The sequence below is a fragment of the Eriocheir sinensis genome, chromosome 44 (assembly GCF_024679095.1).
Source record: "Eriocheir sinensis breed Jianghai 21 chromosome 44, ASM2467909v1, whole genome shotgun sequence".
Taxonomy (NCBI): domain Eukaryota; kingdom Metazoa; phylum Arthropoda; class Malacostraca; order Decapoda; family Varunidae; genus Eriocheir; species Eriocheir sinensis.
In genome coordinates this window covers 3,229,505-3,249,504 of record NC_066552.1, presented here as the reverse complement: position 1 = coordinate 3,249,504, position 20,000 = coordinate 3,229,505, and the positions used below count along the sequence as shown (strand labels likewise).

The 20,000-nt window shown below is 42.7% G+C and overlaps 1 protein-coding gene across 1 annotated transcript in view; it reads left to right on the top strand.

Moving 5' to 3' along the window:
* Window positions 1-6,171: 6,171 nt before the first annotated feature.
* Window positions 6,172-20,000, top strand: part of LOC126980291 (uncharacterized) — a 58,183-nt gene continuing 44,354 nt past the window's right edge. Inside the window, exon 1 of the mRNA XM_050830004.1 lies at window positions 6,172-7,262. Within this exon, the coding sequence (XP_050685961.1) occupies window positions 6,512-7,262 (751 nt within the window). The 5' untranslated portion in view covers window positions 6,172-6,511. The remainder of the gene's footprint in view (window positions 7,263-20,000) is intronic.

Genomic DNA, 20,000 nt, shown 5'->3' with positions numbered 1-20,000 from the left:
TTTTCCACGTTACTTGCTATTTCCCGTTCTTTTAAATATCCCTCGTTATTTGTAAGGCAACCCGACGCAAGGAGGAAGTTTCAGCGATGCATTTTCTGTCACCTAGATGGCAGCACTGCACTGTATTTGCCTCTGTCTCTGTCTGGCGCTCAAGTCCTAGTCCCATATTATAAGACACTTTTGCTTCTCACATCAGCTACTTCTAAAGGTCAAATAGGGGATCAATTGGATTGTAATGAGTGTTTCTTTAGGTTCACGGTACAGAGGAAGGGTCAAACTACCATCTGGGTCATACAACTACTCCTGTAAATGCCCCAAACTCCTTTGAAAGCCTTGTCAAATATGTGAACTTGGGCGACGAAATGTTTTAAAATACGACCCCTGTCCCGTATCCTTGAACCCTTTCACCTCCCACAATCAATATATCCAAACGCCACAGAGAAGATAAAGTCGCGTTCTCATGAGTGTTTTTTTTTTTCATTCATGGTGTAGCAGAAGTAATATAGTTTTGTTTTTTTGTACAGTAATGGAAGCAACTCAGGGGCAAAACAGAATTAGTAATGATAAAAAAAAACACTAAATACTCCCCCTTATAGAAAGAGTGCAGAAAAATGGCAAAAGAGAGGTCATACTATCACTAGGCTCACACAACTACCCTCGGCGATACCCACAACCTCTACGAAAGCCTTGTTTAATGTAATAATGATAAAAGAAGCCCACTAAACACTGCCCCTTATTGAAAGAGTGCAGAAAAATGGCAAAAGAGAGGTCATACCATCACTAGGCTCACACAACTACCCTCGGCGATACCCACAACCTCTACGAAAGCCTTGTTTAATGTAATAATGAGAAAAAAAGCCCACTAAACACTGCCCCTTATTGAAAGAGTGCAGAGGAGTGGCCAAAAGAGAGGTCAGACTATCACTAGGCTCGTACAGCTACCCTCAGCGATACCCACAACCTCTACGAAAGCCTTGTTTAATGTAATAATGAGAAAAAAGCCCACTAAACACTGCCCCTTTTGGAAAGAGCGTAGAAAAATGGCCAAAAGAGAGGTTATACTATCACTAGGCTCACAAAATTACCCTCGGCGATACCCACAACCTCTACGAAAGCCTTGTTTAATGTGTGGGTGTAAGCCTCTCCCTAGAAGCCCCTTTTGGGAGTCCGCTATTGTTCTCAAGACTTATAAGATTACAACGACAAAAAAAGTGCAGTTCTTTCATATAAGTGGAAATGAAAAGGGGGATTAGTCGCTTTTTTTATTGTGTTCTCTTTGTTTTCCTTTCTTCTTCTTTCTTCTTTTTTTTCATCTCCTTCCTCCTCCTCCTCGTCTCCTACCTCTTCATATTTTTCTTTACTCTCGTCCTCCTCCTCCTCCTCCTCCTCCTCCTCCTGCTCTTTGTCCACTCTACCACAACCTCTTATCTTTCTCGCTCTCTTTCTCCTTCTCTTTCTCTCCTCTCCTTTCCTGACCCCCCTCCTCTCCCTCCCTCCCTACCCCCTCCCCCCTCCCCCCCTAGTCCAGGTGTTACATTTATTTTCTGAAAAGTTGGCATTGTTCAGAAAGTTGCCAGGTGTTTCTAGTCTCTCTCTCTCTCTCTCTCTCTCTCTCTCTCTCTCTCTCTCTCTCTCTCTCTCTCTCTCTCTCTCTCTCTCTCTCTCTCTCTCTCTCTCTCTCTCATATTTATACCCATGTTCCATTTTCTTTTTCATCTAATTTTTAAAGGGCCTGTTTATTGTGTGTGTGTGTGTGTGTGTGTGTGTGTGTGTGTGTGTGTGTGTGTGTGTGTGTGTGTTAAAGCCCCCATTTGTAAAGAACGACAAGATTTTTAAAGCCCTTTCCACCACACGAGGAGAGAGAGAGAGAGAGAGAGAGAGAGAGAGAGAGAGAGATTACCTTACATACTATACCCCTTTTCTTCTTCATTTTCTCCCCCTTCTTCTTTTTTTAATATGTGACGGCCGTGTGTTATTATCGAAGAGGAGGAGGAGGAGGAGGAGATGAGAAGGATGCATTGTCAGACCGTGTTGTTTGAGTAGACCTTCATCGATCAGTCTCTTTCTATGTAGTAGTAGTAGTAAAAAAAAAAAGTAGTAGCAATAGTAGTAGTAGTAGTAGTAGTAGTAATAGTAGTAGTAGTAGTAGTAGTAGTAGTAGCAATCGTAGTAATAGTAGTAGTAGTAGTAGTAGCAATAGTAGTAATAGTAGTAGTAGTAGTAGTAGTAGTAGTAGTAGTAGTAGTAGTAGTACCAGTTGTCATCCTTGCTTTATTACTATATCACGTGTGTGTGTGTGTGTGTGTGTGTGTTAAGCTACTACGCACATGATGTAAAGAATTTGGCCAAGGGAGAGAGCGAATACCTGCCGCGGTGCTTCGTTCATCCTATTGCCAAGTGGAACAGCTTCTTTTTTTTCCCCAGGGGAGACTACGAGGAGAAGGAGGAGGAGGAGGAGGAGGAGGAGGAGGAGAAAAAGGAGGTTTGGGTTTATACCTTTGATGGTTTACTTTAGAAGACTGTTTTTATTTTTTTATAGTTTGTTTTTTAAATAAGGCGATGTTTTCTTCTATATAGACTACTACTACTACTACTACTACTACTACTACCACTACTACTACTACTACTACTACTACTACTACTACTACTACTACTACTACTACTACTACTACTACTACTACTACTACTACTACCTACTACTACTACTACTACTACTACTACTACTACTACTACTACTACTACTACTACTACTACTACTACTACTACTACTACTACTACTACTACTACTACTACTACTACTACTACTACTACTACTACTACTACTACTACTACTACTACTACTACCACTACTACTACTACTACTACTACTACTACTACTACTACTACTACTACTACTACTACTACTACTACTACCACTACTACTACTCCTATTCCTACTACTACTACTACTACTATACAAAAAGCCTTAAGTGGAACGGATCACCTCAATTTACCTCCCTCACCACCATCATCACCATCATCACCACCATCATCACCACCACCATCACCACCACTATTACTGCTCTTTTTCTCTCTCCTCTCTCACCTTTATCATCCCATTGGCTATTTCTGTCCCTTCCCTCCTCTACTCTAACCTCTTCTTACCTCCATCATCATCATCATCATCATCTTCTATCCCTACCTTATCTTTCCTCCACTTTTATTTCTCTTCTTCTCCTCTTCCACTTTTTGTGCAGGCTTTTTCAGTGTTATTCTCCTTATCATGCTCTTTTTTAGTACCTCCTCCACTTCCGTCATTCTTGCAGTCTTCTTCTTTTTCCCCCTTCTCCTCCTCCTCCTCCTCCTCCTCCTCCTCCTTCATCATTGTCCCTCAATACCTTTTGACAATCATTTTTACCTCATTCGCCGTTTTTATTCCTCCTCCTCCTCCTCCTCCTCCTCCTTCTCCTTACCCTTTTTACGCCGGGATAGAAACGAGTACGGAGATATTTGATAAGCGCCGACAAGTATGTAACCTCAATAAGTTCAATAACGTCGATCACCTCAAGTTCTTTTTGTGCGCCAAACTTTAACCCGAGAACGAGAAAACGCGGTCAACCAATTCAGGAGAGGTGATGCCGTACACACCTCTCGTACTAACATATTTTTTATAGCAAGGGGGACAGCTCAAGGGCAAAAACAAAGACAACAGCAACAACAAAAGCCCCCCTAGACGCTGCTCCCAACAAAAGTAGAAATAGCGAGAGGTCAAAAGAGGTCAGTCTCGGGTGGAGAGGTGTCTTGATACTTTCCTAAACAGTGCTTGGCGGGCTTTTTTTTTTTGCTTCCTGTTTTTTGTTGCCATTGATCTGCTTCTATTGCTATTAAAAAAAAGCCATCGGTAAGCTATTTTGGGTTCTTGAATCGAGATATCCGTCACTGCAACATCCTTCCTGCAGAAATATTAGTGTGAAAACGATAAACCTCTCTAAAAAATCACATTATAACTTATTTCGTTGCTATAGGAGTGAGGTTAACGTACGTACAGAAAGTGCTTTGGTCTGTCCTGTAGGTAACTTAAGTGGTTGACGAATTTAGATCAGGTGGTCCCGGGATATGCCTTTGCAACGGCTCCCGGATTTTCCTTTCACTCAATGTTCTCGTACTTTAACTCTTATTTTTTTCTTCAGTTTTCACTTGACATCTATTTTTTTGTTTTTGTTTTTTCACTGGTTCACTGGTACTTGTGTTTTAGCCTTCTGAATTCGTTGTCTTTCCTTCCAAAGTTTTTTTTCAAGTAGCTTTTCATTTCTTCTATTTTCTTACTTCCTTTATTGCTATTTTTGAGTAGTAATATGTCAGCTAGGTGTTCGTCTGCGTCTTCCTTGTATGCCTGCTTTACAAATCTAAGTGAATGGCTAAAGCAGGAAGTGTCTTTAGCCCGTATTCTTAAACACTTCGCTACCCAAGTACATGTATTGGACAAGGCTTTCGTAGGAGTTGTGGGCATTTCCAGGGGTAGTTTTATGGCCCTGTTGGTAGTTTGAACCTTCCTCTGTACCGTGAACCTGAAAAAAACACTCCCAAGAACCCGATTAATCTCCTTTTCGGCCTAAGGATAGCGTTGATGTGAGAAGAGAGTGTTTAAGAATACCTACATTTGGAAGCTAGTAGAGTTTCTGTGGCCTGGTTTTCTGTGTTATCGTGTTTCCTCTTCCATCATCATCTCTACTATCACTACGACCACCATCATCACTATTTTTTTTTTTATCCAGCGCCACCTCACCACCACCACCACCACCCCTCCTCTTTCACTGCCTTCCTTATCACCTCCTCCTCCTCCCCCTCCTCCTCCTCCTTCTCCTCCTCCTCTTCCTCTTCCTCCTCTTCCTCTTTCATTACGGTTTCCTTCCCTTCCACACTTTCCTTCATTAATTCATTCCTTTCACCACCAATGCTCACCGTCCTCACCACCACCACCACCATCATCACCACCAGCCATGCCTTCATCACCAGTCTCATCTCCTCGTTTCATCTCCACCATCTACTTTTCCTTCCTCTTCTCCTTTATTTTTCTTTCCTCTATTACGTCCAGCATTTTCATCTCCGGTTTTCATCACCATCACCTCCGTCACCACCATCACCACCATCATCACCACCATTATCATTTGTTTCTACTCTCATGTTCAAACGATTTCCTCCCTTTCTCTTATCTCACCATCATCACCATCACCACCACCACCACCACTAACAACAACAACAACAACAACAACAACAACACTCTCACCACCCCTTCCTCTCGCCGTTTACTGAATCCAAAAATAAAAACAAATATGAAACGAAATGAAAAAAATAAAATAAATAAGCGATTATAAAAAGAAATTCCTGTGGGGCGGAAAAAGGACATTTATATAGATTGGCGAACCCGAATTTCTCTCTCTCTCTCTCTCTCTCTCTCTCTCTCTCTCTCTCTCTCTCTCTCTCTGACATAGAAGGTTTTAGTTACAAAGCCAGATCTGATACTACCACCACCACCACCACCACCACCTCCACAACCGCTGTCACCACCTCTACACCATCACCACCACCATCAAGAACAACACCAACACGACCATTATAATTTCTACCACCACCACTACCACCATCACCACCAAAATATCACCCTACTACTACTACTACTACTACTACTACTACTACTACTACTACTTCTTCTACTACTACTACTACTACTATTTTTTTCCGCTTCCCTCCTCCCCCTTTTTTTCTTCCTTTTCATACTTGGCTTTTCTGTTCCTATTCTCCTTCCTCCTTCCTTCTTCCTCTCTCGTCTTCTTTATTAATTCTCCCTACCCCTTCCTTCCTGTTCCCTTCTCCTCCTCTCTGTCTTTTTTCAACCTTTCCTTCCCTCCCCCTCTCCGACCGCCCTTCCTTTTTTCCCTTCTCCTTTGTGGTGTATTAACTTCCGTCTGTTTATTTTGCCTCTTTTGATGAGCGGGGAGAAGTGGCTTTAGTATATGATTACTCTTTAGGGTGTAGGAGGGGTCGTGTGTGTGTGTGTGTGTGTGTGTGTGTGTAGGTGTGTGTGTGCGGGGGTCGGCGGGTGTGTCTGTGTTGCATGGTGTTGCGTGGCATGACGTCGCGCCGAGGCATTACGGTGTGCTGCGTTGCGTGCTGCGGCGTTGTTTTGCGTGGTGGGGCGGGTGTGGGAGGTGTGGGCGGGGAGGCACAAGTGGCGGCAGCGGTGGCGGCGCGGGGCAGCAGCAGCAGCGGGAGGCGGCGGGAGGCGGGAGGCGGTGGCGGCGGGGTCGGGCTGGCTGCCGCTGCCGCCGCTCAGTGTCACTGGTGAGGTCGTCCCGGGAACCGCGCGCCAGTGTAGCCGTGGAGAGTGGCGGCACGTGCTGTGTTAGTGGTGTGCGGCAGCCGTGTGAGGCGTTACTGGGCAGCGCGAGGACAGCAGGGGTCTCGCCGCAAGCTGCCGGCGCGGGGGAAGGGCTAAGCTCCTCGGGGGTGTTGGTTGGGCGGCCGTGTTTACATGATGACGGTGGCGGAGGCGGAGTTGGTGAGGCGGGCTGCGGAGAAGGGACGGAGCGCGTCATTCTGCGCTCCCTCCCAGCCGCTGTCCGCCCTCCACGCCGCGCACTCCTCCTCGGATATCACGATGGATGCCCGTGCCCACGCCGCGGCCCTCGTGCAGGGGGCGCAGCAGCAGACACAGCAGGCACAGCAGCAGCAGGCGTCGTCCAGCCCGCGGACGCGGCTCAAGGCCACCCACGCCACGCGCCGCTCCCAGTCCTGCCGCGTGCAGGGCTCCAGGCCGCCCCGCGTGCGGCGGCAGGAGTCGCCGCGGACCTCCGAGCCGCAATTGGAGCTGGACGACGACGCCAACGCTGCCTTTACCCGCGCCACGCAGGAGGACGCCTCCTACAACCCCTTCCTGCGCAAGGTTCCCTCCTGCGGCCGCCTGGTAACCCTGACCCCTGACGGCGGCAGCGGCGAGGACGTCGACAGCTCACCTGTGCTCCGCCGCTCGGCCTCCGCGCGCCGCCCCACCACGCGCCCGCCCACCGCCTCGTCCCCCAACCACTCGCCCACGCCCACGCGTGTCACCCGTCCACCCCAGAACGCCCGTCAGGCGGGCAAGAAGACCCAGGCGCTGGTGAGCCGCGGGTCCCGCCGCAGCGCCACCGGCGCCGCGGGCTACCTCGAGGTGAAGCCCTCGGGCTCCAACGAGGGACTCGACCCGGACTCTTACCTGCTGAGGAACTTCTCCACCACCACCAAAGGTCAGTGTGACTGGCAGGGCGCAGCGCGAGGGAAGGGGGAGGGGAAGGGGGAGGGGGCGGCACGGCATCTGATGATGTCCCGTGAACGTTGTCAGTTCTTTCCGTCACATCTTTCTCCGGGTTATGGCCGAGGTGGCGGCTGGCTGCTCGCTCCTTTCCTCACTCTTTATTCTTTACTTTCTTCCGTCTCTCCTTGCCTTGCCGTCCCCGCCGGCGGCTCACCACGCCGGAACTCGCGTCCCCCGCCGCCTCACCTCGCAGTAATCTAATCAGCGGGCCATCATAGGCGCGAGGGCCGAGCCGCCGCGCCCAACACCAAACCCGGCGAGACGCGACGCGGGGCCCAGGACGCTTTTAACCCCGACACGCGTCTCACCACCGCCGCCGCCACCACCACGGTTTTGGCGGGGAAGACGCGAGCAAGTGAATAACTACTGGCCGAGGAGGAGGAGGAGGAGGAGGAGAGAAAGCGGAGGTCGAGGCGAGGAAAGGGGAAAGGGCCGTGTCACTTGATTTTCGCAATACGTGGAGAGCAAGACAACTTATTTTATCCCCCTGAGTCTCGCTGCTCTTAATCTGGTCTCGTGTGGGCGAGGGCGCGCGTGTCCGGCTTCCAAAGGGTGATAGAGGAGGAGGAGGAGGAGAGATGAGAAGAGGAAGAGAGGCGGAAAGGAGAGGGAGCTGAGTGGAGGAGGTTAAAATACAGCCAAGACGGAGAAGGGAGGAAAAGGGAGATGAGTGGAGGAGGAAGAGGTGGAGGAGGAGGAGGAGGAGGAATTAAGGGAAGTGCAAGAAGGAAGAGGAGAGAGAGAAAAAAGGGTTAAGAGAAGAGAAGCAAAGATGAATGAATGGAGGAGGAGGAGGAGGAGGAAGAAGAAGAAAGGGTAAAGAGGAGAGAGAGAGAGAGAGAGAGAGAGAGAGAGAGAGGAAAATGTAGGAGGTTAATGAAGGAGGAAATAAATGGAAAGAAAGGCGTGAAGGGAAAAGAAAAGAGGGTAATGAGAGAGAGAGAGAGAGAGAGAGGAACGTGATTTCACTGAGTCAGACGGAAGGTTTTCAAGGCCTCATACGTCCGATACTTTTTTGTAGTTCATATTTTCGTCCGTGTATATTTACTTGTCAAGGGGCGCGCGTGGAGAGAGAGAGAGAGCGAGGCGCGAAACACACACTTAGCAACAGTTTCGATGACTAATTCGTTGGCTAAACTTGCCGATGGTTGCTATTGACACTACTACTACTACTACTACCAATACTCAAACTACTATTTCCGCCACAACTACTAGGTAATTCCCACTACTACTACTACTACTACTACTACCAATACTCAAACTACTATTTCCACCACAACTACTAGGTAATTCCCACTACTACTACTACTACTACTACTACTACTACTACTACTACTACTACTACCAATACTCAAACTACTATTTCCACCACAACTACTAGGTAATTCCCACTACTACTACTACTACTACTGCTGCTGCTGCTGCTACTACTGCTACTACCACTAAATGCCATAAATATTGACTTCTTTAACGCTAAAACTATTTCTTTGATATTTCTTTTTATATTGCTACATTCTCTGCTACGTTAACCATCGCCCTTACTCACACACACACACACACACACACACACACACACACACACACACACACACACACACACACACACACACACACACACACACACACACACACACACACACACACACACACTCACAGATGTCTTGGCATAGGAGAGCAACTTTTACGACTGAAGTGTGTGTGTGTGTGTGTGTGTGTGTGTGTGTGTATAACCATAAAGCTACCTTGAAACTACTTTGGAACTTGGGTTTAATTTGAGTTTGTGAAGTCTACGAGATGAGACAAATTGACAAAATGAAAAATCGTGTTCTCATAATTTAGTTCACGTGTCTTTCGCTTGAGCATGAATAAGAAGTCTGAATCGACGCTAAATTAAAAAGACACGGAATCGCATCTATATTTAAACGACCAAAGAAATACTAGACTCAAAATTACTGATTCGAATTTTATTACGATGGATAAATTTGTATTTTAACATTTTATTCAAACTACCAGTGTTGTCTCTATCACCATTCTTGTTTTTCTTATTGATGGTGGTAATAGTAGTAGTAGTAGTAGTAGTAGTAGTAGTAGTAGTAGTAATAGTCGAAGTAGTTAAATCGTCATCATTAGACTAGTTAGCATTGTCTCACGTTTTAACTTTCTCTCTCTCTCTCTCTCTCTCTCTCTCTCTCTCTCTCTCTCTCTCTCTCTCTCTCTCTCTCTCTCTCTCTCTCTCTCTCTCTCTCTCTCTCTCTCTCTCTCTCTCTCTCTCTCACACACACACACACACACACAGGCGGTGAAAGGGGGTGGCTGTAAGGGGAAAATGAAGACCAATTGAAGCGATAATCCGCCATCAACAGCGTATTAGCCCACTGAAAGGCAGGAAGGGACCACCATAGATAGAGGGATGGAGGGAGCATAGGTTAGTGGATAGAGAGAGAGAGAAGGTATGATATGGATGGAGAGACTACCCAAAGAAAAAGGAAAAAAGGATTGGTTTAATGTAAGATGTGCAAAGGCAAAGGAAAAGAGAGACAGAGCGTGGAAGATAGTGAAGATAAATAAGAATCAAAGGAATACAGAAGATTCTAAGATAGCAAGAAATGAATACGTGAAAATAAGGAGAGAAGAAGAGATTTATAATGGAAAGGAGGTTTGGATAGGCAGTAGATTGATAGATTAAGATATAGGAAGCTGTATAAATGAAGGGTTAGTTTAGAGAGAGAGTGTTAAAGGAGGGATAGAGGGAGAGTTAGTGGATAAAAGGATAGAGGGATGGTTAAAATACGAAATAGATAGAGTAGTGGATAAGTGAATTGATGGATTGTAAGTAGAGAGATTGACTTATGGGATATATGGATAGATGGAGAGTTAAGCTAGTGGATGTAAGGATAGAGATGGATAAAGTTGGATATTGTTGGATAGAAGAGTACTAATGAGGAGAAATGATGGATAGCTAGTAGACTGATGTACTAATAGATAAATAGATGGATAGAAAGGGTTAGGATAGTGGATTGAGGGAGAGAGGGATGGATAAGGTACGGTATGGATCGGTAAGTGGGTAAATAGATATGAAACTAAATAATTATAATAGAGGTGTTAATTACATAAAAGGTATTGATGCTAACACACACACACACACACACACACACACACACACACACACACACACACACACATGCCAAAATTACACGACAAAGAGAGTACTACGCTTCAGTGTGTGTGTGTGTGTGTGTGTGTGTGTGTGTGTGTGTGTGTGCCAGGAGTGTGCTATTGTCGGCCGACATGAACGATCAGGTACTGTCAGTCAGTCAGTCAGTTTGTCAGTCAGGGAAACAGTTAAGTCAGTCTGAGTTGCATAATCCTTACCTGAGAGAGAGAGAGAGAGAGTTATACATAGACGAAGAGGCAAAGACAAATAACACAAAAAAATAACAAAAACATGAAAAAAATCCGACTGTCTCAATAGCAGGGAACCGTCATGACGTCACTCGCGTGCTCGCCTGTGATTGGCTGTCAGGTGGAGGGACGTGTGGCGCTATTGGCTGCCTGTGTCTCGCTTTTGTGGCCAGACGCGCGCTGATTGGCTGCCTGGCTCCGTGTGTGTGTGTGTGTGTGTGTGTGTGTGTGTGTGTGTGTGTGTGTGTGTGTGTCGCTGCTAATGATGTGTCAGGTTGAAGTGTGTGTGTGTGTATGTGTGTGTGTGTGTGTGTGTGTGTGTGTGTGTGTGTGTGTGTGTGTGTGTGTGTGTGTGTGTCATTGCTGAATTAATTTACGTTTCTTTTTTCTTTGATTTTTTTTTTTTTTTTTTAGTTCCAGAAGAAAAAAAACATCCTTCTCTCTTTTTCATGATCATTATATATTTTAATTTGCTGCGACTTGTGCTTGACAGTCTCTCTCTCTCTCTCTCTCTCTCTCTCTCTCTCTCTCTCTCTCTCTCTCTCTCTCTCTCTCTCTCTCTCTCTCTCTCTCTCTCTCTCTCTCGCAGGTGAGTGTCAGGTCTATATCATGCAACACATTTTTTTTTCGTTCTCAAACTTTTTTCACTTTTTTTCCTCGTTTTCTGGGCAATTAGCGAACATTTTCCACCTCTGGTTCATTTTAGGCTTTACTTTTTGTTTTATTTTTTATTCCAGTCTTTACTCTTCCTTTTATTTCTCATTCTAGTCTTCTCTTTATCTCTCATTTCAATCTTTATTTCTCTTTCTTGATTTTCCAATTTTAACTTATCTCTATTTCTTTTTCCAATCTTTACTTTTCTTATTTCTTATTCCAATCTTTACTTTTTCCCATTTTTCATTCCAATCTTTAGTTTTTCCCATTTCTCATTTCAATAATATTTTTTTGTTTCTTATTCCAATCTTTACTTTTTTATTTTCTCTCGTTCCAATCTTTACTGTCTTTATTTCTCATTTCCATCTTTATTTTCTTTATTTCTCATTCCTATCTTTACTTTCTTTTATTTCTTATTCCAATTTTTACTTCTATTTACTTTTCATTCAAATTTCAACTTTTCTCTTTTCTCCTTTGAATTTTCCTGTAATTCTTTGTAGTGGAGAAGAATGAATATGGAAGACGTTGGGAAAGGCCTTTACTCGGTGGTGTTCTTATAGTAATGAATGGCGATGATGATGATGATGATGATGATGATGATGATAATAATATTTTGTGTTGATGAATTCTGGAAAACATTTTTGAGCACGGTTTCCTTTTAATGTATGTTCGTTGAAGCATTGATAGATAAAAGAACCCTAGTCCCCCTCACCCCCTTCTCTCTCTCTCTCTCTCTCTCTCTCTCTCTCTCTCTCTCTCTCTCTCTCTCTCTCTCTCTCTCTCTCTCTCTCTCTCTCTCTAAATTTTGGAAACCATTTGTATATCTTTCTTTTTTCCTGTATTTTCGTGGAAGCAATGATATAGATAAAAGACCCCAACCCCCCCTTCTCTCTCTCTCTCTCTCTCTCTCTCTCTCTCTCTCTCTCTCTCTCTCTCTCTCTCTCTCTCTCTCTCTCTCTCTCTCTCTCTCTCTCTCTCTCTCTCTCTCTTTCATAGCGTTAATTAAAACAGCACACCCGCCATGTACATTCATACACAAGCGTCGCTGTTTCATATTTTTGCGGACGCCGAAGAGAATATTGTAACGTGTCGGTGAAGAGGCCATTATGAGAGCAGTGATGATGATGATGATGATGATGATGATGATGATGATGATGATAAGTAACATCATCTTCACTATCATGAGCTGTCTTCATATTCTTCTTTTTCTGTTCTTCTTTTTGTTCTTGTTCCTTTTTTTCTTGTTCCTTTTCTTCTTCGTTTTCTTTTTCTTCTTCACCATCTTCATCATCACTCTTCTTCTCTTTCTTCTATTTTATTATCATTATTTTCCTTGTTCTTTCTGTTCCTGTTCTTCTTCTTTTTCGTCTTCTAGTTCCACATCTACAATTATCATCATTATTATTATTATTATTATTATTATTATTATTATTATTATTATTATTATTATTATTATTATTATTATTATTATTATTATTATTATTATTATTATTATTATTATTATTTGATATCTCGCGTCACCTCTTCTCCTATTTTCCATTTTCCTCTTTCTCTCCTCTCCCTCCTCTCCCTACCTCTCCATTCTCTTTCCCTCCTCCTTCTCTCCCTCCCTCCCCCCCATTCCTTCACTGATAAGGTCGCGGGTGGAATGCTCACATCCCTCCATTGTTCTCTCTCTCTCTCTCTCTCTCTCTCTCTCTCTCTCTCTCTCTCTCTCTCTCTCTCTCTCAGTAATTTAGTTTTTTTTTCTTTATTTCTGTCATTTTGCGTGTGTGTGTGTGTGTGTGTGTGTGTGTGTGTGTGTGTGTGTGTGTGTGTGTGTGTGTTTGCCGGCTTGCATTGTATTTAGCGTCTTCATTATTTTCATGGTTCCGCACACACACACACACACACACACACACAATCACGTTTTCTTATCGCATCTCAGTGTCACACCCGCGGACACACACACACACACACACACACACACACACACACACACACGATAAAGACAGGTAAAGAAATTTCCAGGTGCCTGCTCTTGAATGTCATGGGCGCTGGACAAAACAATATCACGAGAGAGAGAGAGAGAGAGATGGGGTATATGTTCTTTTTCGAAAAGTTGAAAGAGAGAGAGAGAGAGAGAGAGAGAGAGAGAGGCGGGTTGGTCACTATTTCTGGCGTTTGGTGGAACCCGCTTAGGCATGACGTCGTTCACTGTTTGGGAAGATGAAGAAGAGGAGGAAGAGGAGGAGGAGGAGGAGGAGGAGGGGGGAGGAGGAAATGGGAGAGAAAGAGAGGGAGAGGGAGAACTTTTAAGAGGAGGGGAAAACCACGAGGAGGAGATAAAGAGGAAGGAAAATCAAGAAGAAGAGGAGGAGGAGGAAGAGGAGGAAAGAGAGGAAAGAAAATAAATGAGGAAGAGAAGGAAAAGACGGGAAATGGAGAAATGGGAATAAAGAGAGGGAGAAAAAAGAGACATGTAAAGGTGAAAGAGAACGAAACAAGGAAAAAAAGAGGAAAAGGAGGAAGAGGAGGAGTAGGAGGAGGAAGAGCGAAAAGATAGAGATAGATAGGAGGAAATATATAAGAAAGGGAGAGAAAAAGAGGGAGAGGGGATGTAGAAGGAAGATTAATGAGAGAGAGAGAGAGAGAGCAGGATTACAGAGACAGATAGAGAGGAAAGGGGAAGATTGGAGGAGGAGGAGTGAGGAAGGGAAAAGGTAGAAGAGAGAGAGAGAGAAAGACGTAAAGGAAAGCGAAATAGAACAGACATTTAATAAAAAGAGGAAGATAGGTATATTAGAATCAAAGAAAAATAAAGATAAAGAGGAAAGAAAATGGTGAGGGGAGGAAAACAAGAGGTGAAACAAGAGGAAACACAAGCCCTGTCCCTCCTCCTCTTAAATTCATGGTCGTTAGTGTTCCTCTTGGGCAGTGAGTGGAGGTGTGGAGCTAACGAGGAGGAGGAGGAGGAGGAGGAAGAAGAGGAAGAAAAGAAGATAAATGAGAGAGTAACCAAAAAAACAAGAGTAGCAAGGAAAAGGAAAGACGAAGAAGAAGAAGAAGAGAAGAAGGAAGAAGAGGAGGAGAAGGAGGGAATGAAGAGAGGGCGTGAATCAGAATAAAGAGGAGGAATGAAGAAACAGAAAGAGGACGAGGAGGATAAGGAGGAGGAGGAGGAGGAGAAAGAGGAAGGGAGAGAATCGGAGAAGATAAAGGAAGGGAATCGAAGTTCAGTAGAAAGGAGAAGTAGGAGGAGGAGGAGGAGGAGGAGGAGGAGGAGAGTTAAGACGTGTGAAATCGAAGTAGAGTAGAGAGAAGGAGGAGGAAGAGGAAGAGGAGGAGGAGGAGGAGGAGGAGAAGGAAGACGTGGGGACCATAAGAAGTGTAAAGGAGAGGAAGAAAGAGAAAATAGAAAGGAAGAGGAGGAAGGGAAGAAGAGGAGGAGGAGGACTTTTGTTGTTATTTTCTTGTATACTTTTTTCGTCTATATTTGCTTCCTTTTTCTTTTTCCTTTTTTTTGTTTTTGTTTGTCTGTCTGCCTTTCCTTCGTTCCTTCTTTTTATTCTTCATTTATTTTCTATTCCATTTTTTTTATTTCGTCTTTTTTTCTGATTTTTTTTCTCCTTTCTCTTTATTTTCCTTCATTCTCTTATTTTCTTCTCTATCTCTTCCTTTTCATCTTTCTCCTCCTTCTCCTCCTCCTCTTTTTCCATCTCTTTCTCCTATTTCTCCTCCTTCTCTTCCTTCTCTATCTCCTCCTTTGTCCTCTTCCATTTTTTTCCTCCTCCTCCTCATTCGTTCCTTACTTCTTTTTTCGTCCTTCCTGACTTCCTATCTTTCTATCTATCTCTTTCTTAATCTTTTTTTTATCTCTCCTTTACGACTTTCTTTTATGGTTCATTTCTCTGCTTTTATTTGTATTCTGGGACGCAACTCTCTCTCTCTCTCTCTCTCTCTCTCTCTCTCTCTCTCTCTCTCTCTCTCTCTCTCTCTCTCTCTCTCTCTCTCTCTCTCTCTCTCTCTCTCTCTCTCTCTCTCTCTCTCTCTCTCTCTCTCTCTCTCTCTCGCTGTCTGTCTGTCTCTCTCTCTTTCTTGTCACGTCTTATGTTTATCTTCTATATCTCCATTTCTCCTCCTCTTCTTTCTCTTCCTCCTCCTCTTCTTCCTCTTCTTTCTCCTCCTTCTTCTCCTCTTCCTTCTTTTCCTCCTCTGACACTCTTTAATTTCCACCATTCTCATATCAACACCACATCCTCCTCCTCCTCCTCCTCCTCCTCCTCCTCCTCCTCCTCCTCCTCTTTTTCCTCTTCCTCCTTCTCCGTATGTCTTCACGCTAAAATTAGATCATCATTTCCTACCGTGATGTCCATAGATAACATAAAAAAATACAAGATATACGATAAGATAAAGATAGAGAAAAATTTGAAAACGAAAAGAGGAAATGAGAAAAATGTGATAAAAATGAAGAAATGACGAGATAATATGAAATGAAGATACAGAAGATAAATGTGATAAATAAAATAAATACAAGAAATACAATAAGATAAAGATAGAGAAAAATTTGAGAACGAAAAGAGGAAAATGCGAAAAATGCGATAAAAATGAAGAATAAGATAAATGCGATAAATAAGAGAAATACAAGAAATACGATAAGATAAAGATGGAGAGGATGTCGACGCTGGACTGCAGAGGATGGTGTCATTCCAATCTCAGTCTGCCGTGGAGTTGCCTCGCGTCCTCCTGAGAACGTGATATTACCATGGCCTGGGTTTTGTCAGGGCAAACCTGACTTGCCACCTCTTTCCCAGGCCATTATGTCTCTCTCTCTCTGACGGACTCTCTCTCTCTCTCTCCTCTCTCTCTCTCTCTGGAGAGGGTGCAGTCGTCTCTCTCTCTCTCTCTCTCTCTCTCTCTCTCTCTCTCTCTCTCTCTCTCTCTCTCTCTCTCTCTCTCTCTCTCTCTCTCTCTCTCTCTCTCTCTCTCTCTCTCTCTCTCTCTCTCTCTCATCTAAAGTTATGGCCAATTTTTTTTTTTTTTTTATAGATTTTCTCGTAACTCCTCCTCCTCCTCCTCCTCCTCCTCCTTAACGAATTTGATGTTTGCTGTTTACTTATTTGCTTGAGTCGGAAGTTTTATCATTATTATTATTTTTATTTATTTACTTACTTATTTATTTATTTATTTTAGTATTATTATTTTTACCTTCATCCATTCTTCCTCTTTCATATTTTTTATCATTTTCTGTTTTTTTTATTTCTTGTTTTTTTTCTTCTTTTCTTATCCTTTTTTGTCTTTCTCGCTCTTTGCAGCCTCTTTACCTCTGTTTTTTTTCTTTGTTTTCTTTATTGTTCTTTGTAATCATTTATTTCTTCCTATTTTGTTTTCGTGTTTCATTTCTGTGATTTTCGTTTTATTTTATCTATATTCATTTATGTTTTATTATTATTTCTTTCTTATAATGCTTCAAGTCTCTACTACTACTACTACTACTACTACTACTTCTACCACCACCACCAGCACTACTACTACTACTACCACTACTACTACTACTACTACTACTACTACTACCTCTACTACTACTACTACTTCTTCTACAACTACTTTTCTGTTACAACTTCTGCAAATTTTACTTCTCAAACATATCTTTTAAAATCTTTCATCCCTCCTCCTCCTCCTCCTCCTCCTCCTCCTCCTTTGACGTCAGAGTAACCAGTATGTGCAGAAGAAGTCTGTCTCGAGTTTCCCTCCATCCCTCCTCCTCCTCTTCCTCCTCCTCCCTCCCCTCCTCCTCCCCTTCTCTCCCCTTCTTTTACCCTCCAGTGTTTCTCTCTCCCTTTCTCTCTCGTTGTGTTGAGTGATGGCTTGTGTTGTACCTCCCCTCCCCCCTCACCCCCTTTTTCCCTCCAAACTTTCCTCCCATTTCTTCCTTACTCCCTTTTTTTCCCTATCGGTGTTTCTCCTTTCTCTCTCATCGGGTTTCTTCTTCACTCTCGTCTTTCTCTGTTTGTGTGTGTCTGTTTGTGCGTTCTCTCTCTTCTCTCCCATTTTCCTCTTCCTTTCTTTCTTGTCTTCCTTCCTCCCTTCCTTCTTCCCTGCATTCTTTCCTTTCTTTATTCCTTTTTTACTTATTTCTTTTTTCTATTTATCTCCTTCTTTCTTTTTCTTTATCTCTTTCCTTCTTTCTTCCTTCTTTCGTCTCTCTTTCTTTCTCGCATACATCTTTCTTTTTTATTTTCCTTTCTCCCTTTCTTTCTTTCTCTTTTTCTTTTTCTTTCTTTCTCTTTCTTTCTCTTTCTCTCTCTCTCTCTCTCTCTCTCTCTCTCTCTCTCTCTCTCTCTCTCTCTCTCTCTCTCTCTCTCTCTCTCTCTCTCTCTCTCTCTCTCTCTCTCTCTCTCTCTCTCTCTCTCGCATCACTACAGGTTACGAGGTGGAAAAGCTGGATTTAACTTTGATATTTTCTTGCTTTCTCTATTTTTGTCTTTTGTTTTTGTTTTTGTTTGTCTGTGAGTAAAACGGAGGCACGTGAGGTGTTTTTTTTAGGCTGGGGGTTTGTTTGTATGTATGTGTGTTTGTGTGTTTGTTTTGAGTGACGTTTTTTCATTCTTGTTTATATTTTCTTCTTTTTTCCTTTTTCTTGTGTTTTGATTTGTTTGTTTTTGTTTTTGTTTGTGTTGGTTTTCTGTCTCGTTTTGTTTTTTTCTTGTCTTTCTTCTTGTGTTTTTATTTTCTTCTTTCTTTTGTTTGTCTTCATTTTTTTCCCTGTGTTTTTTTATATATATTTTTTCTTTGTATTAGTTATTTTTCCTCCTTTATTCTCATTTATTCATTTGTTTCTATCATATTTATCTGATAGATATATAAGCAGAGAGAAAGAGATAGATAGACAGACAGATACTAATTATACACACACACACACACACACACACACACACACACACACACACGGATGAAGACTAATGGCCTGACCGTCACAAAAAAAAGAAAAAAGACGAGATATTAAAAAACTTATGAGAGAGAGAGAGAGAGAGTATATCCCTTCGACACATTTTTCGTCATTTTTGCCTCCTCCGCGCTAAGACTTGTGTGGTTTTAGCGATAAAGTAAAAAAAAAGTAAAGTAAAGTAAGGAAAAGTAGGATGAGAAAGTCTGAACCAGAAAAGCTCGGCAAAAAAAAAGAATGAAGGAAAAAGTTTAATGCGTCAAAGGAGGAAGAAAAAAGAAAGGAAAATATTAAGTGTATATTTTCATTTTTTTGCCCTACTGTAAAAAAAAAGAAAATTAAAGGAAAAAAGCTATAAGGAAAAGATGAAAATAAGAGGCCATATGATGAAAAGGATGAAAAAAAGATGAAAAGGATGAACAGATGAAAAGAAGAAACTGACAAGGAAAATATTCAAGCTGAGGGAAGAAAACAGAAGAAAATGGACGAGAAAAACATTTAAGTTGCTGAAATAAAAGCCCCCCAAAAATGTATGACCGTTTGTGTTGGCTGAAAAAATATTGTGATGGATTTACAAGCCATCAATTATATATTCAAATACGGTTACTTTCATCCTCTGTATCGCATTATTGAAACAGCATAATCGTAACTGGAGCTTTAGTAATTTTCTAGTCTGCCTAATTTCTCTGTTTTCCATTTTTTAATCACTAACTTACGGAATAGGATGACAAAAGAATAATATAGTAAAAGAGAATAAAAGAAGAAATTAACAGAAATCAATAGGACAAAGCTAGCAAAGTAGAGAGCTGAAATTAGAACCATAAGAGAGAAATATTGTATGAAGAAAAAACGCGATGAGAGAGTAAAGAAAAGAAAGTAAAGGGAGAAAAGGAGGAAAGGAATGGAGGGAGGAAAAAGGCGGAAGGGACAGGAAGGAAAGAAGGAAGGAAAGAAGGGAGGAAAAAGGAGGAAAGATAGAAGGAAGGGAAAGAGTGGAGGGAAGGCACAACACAAGCCATAACTCAACATATAAATAGAAATAGAAATAGAAATCAAGAGAACAGAGAAAGCCAAGGAGAAATGAAATTAGAACCTGAGGAAGATTAAGTACACCAACACGAGACACAGGACCAGGTGGAGAGATGAAATTAGAACCTGAGGAAGATTAAGTACACCAACACGAGACACAGGACCAGGTGGAGAGATGAAATTAGAACCTGAGGAAGATGAAGTACACCAACACGAGACACAGGACCAGGTGGAGAGATGAAATTAGAACCATTGCAAGAGGGAGATGAAGAACTAACTCAGCACACAGAACCAGGTGGAGAGATGAATTTAGAACCATTGCAAGAGGGAGATGAAGAACTAACTCAACACACAGAACCAGGTGGAGAGATGAAATTAAAACCATTGCAAGAGGGAGATGAAGAACACTAACACAACACACAGGACCAGGTGGAGAGATGAAATTAGAACCATTGCAAGAGGGAGATGAAATCCACTAACACAACACACAGGATCAGGTGGAGAGATGAAATTAGAACCATTGCAAGAGGGAGATGAAGTCCACTAACACAACACACAGGATCAGGTGGAGAGATGAAATTAGAACCTTCACCAGAGGAAGATGGAGCATGCTTACGTAAGAACCGTGTGACCAGTGGATTTGAACCTTTGCCAGAGATG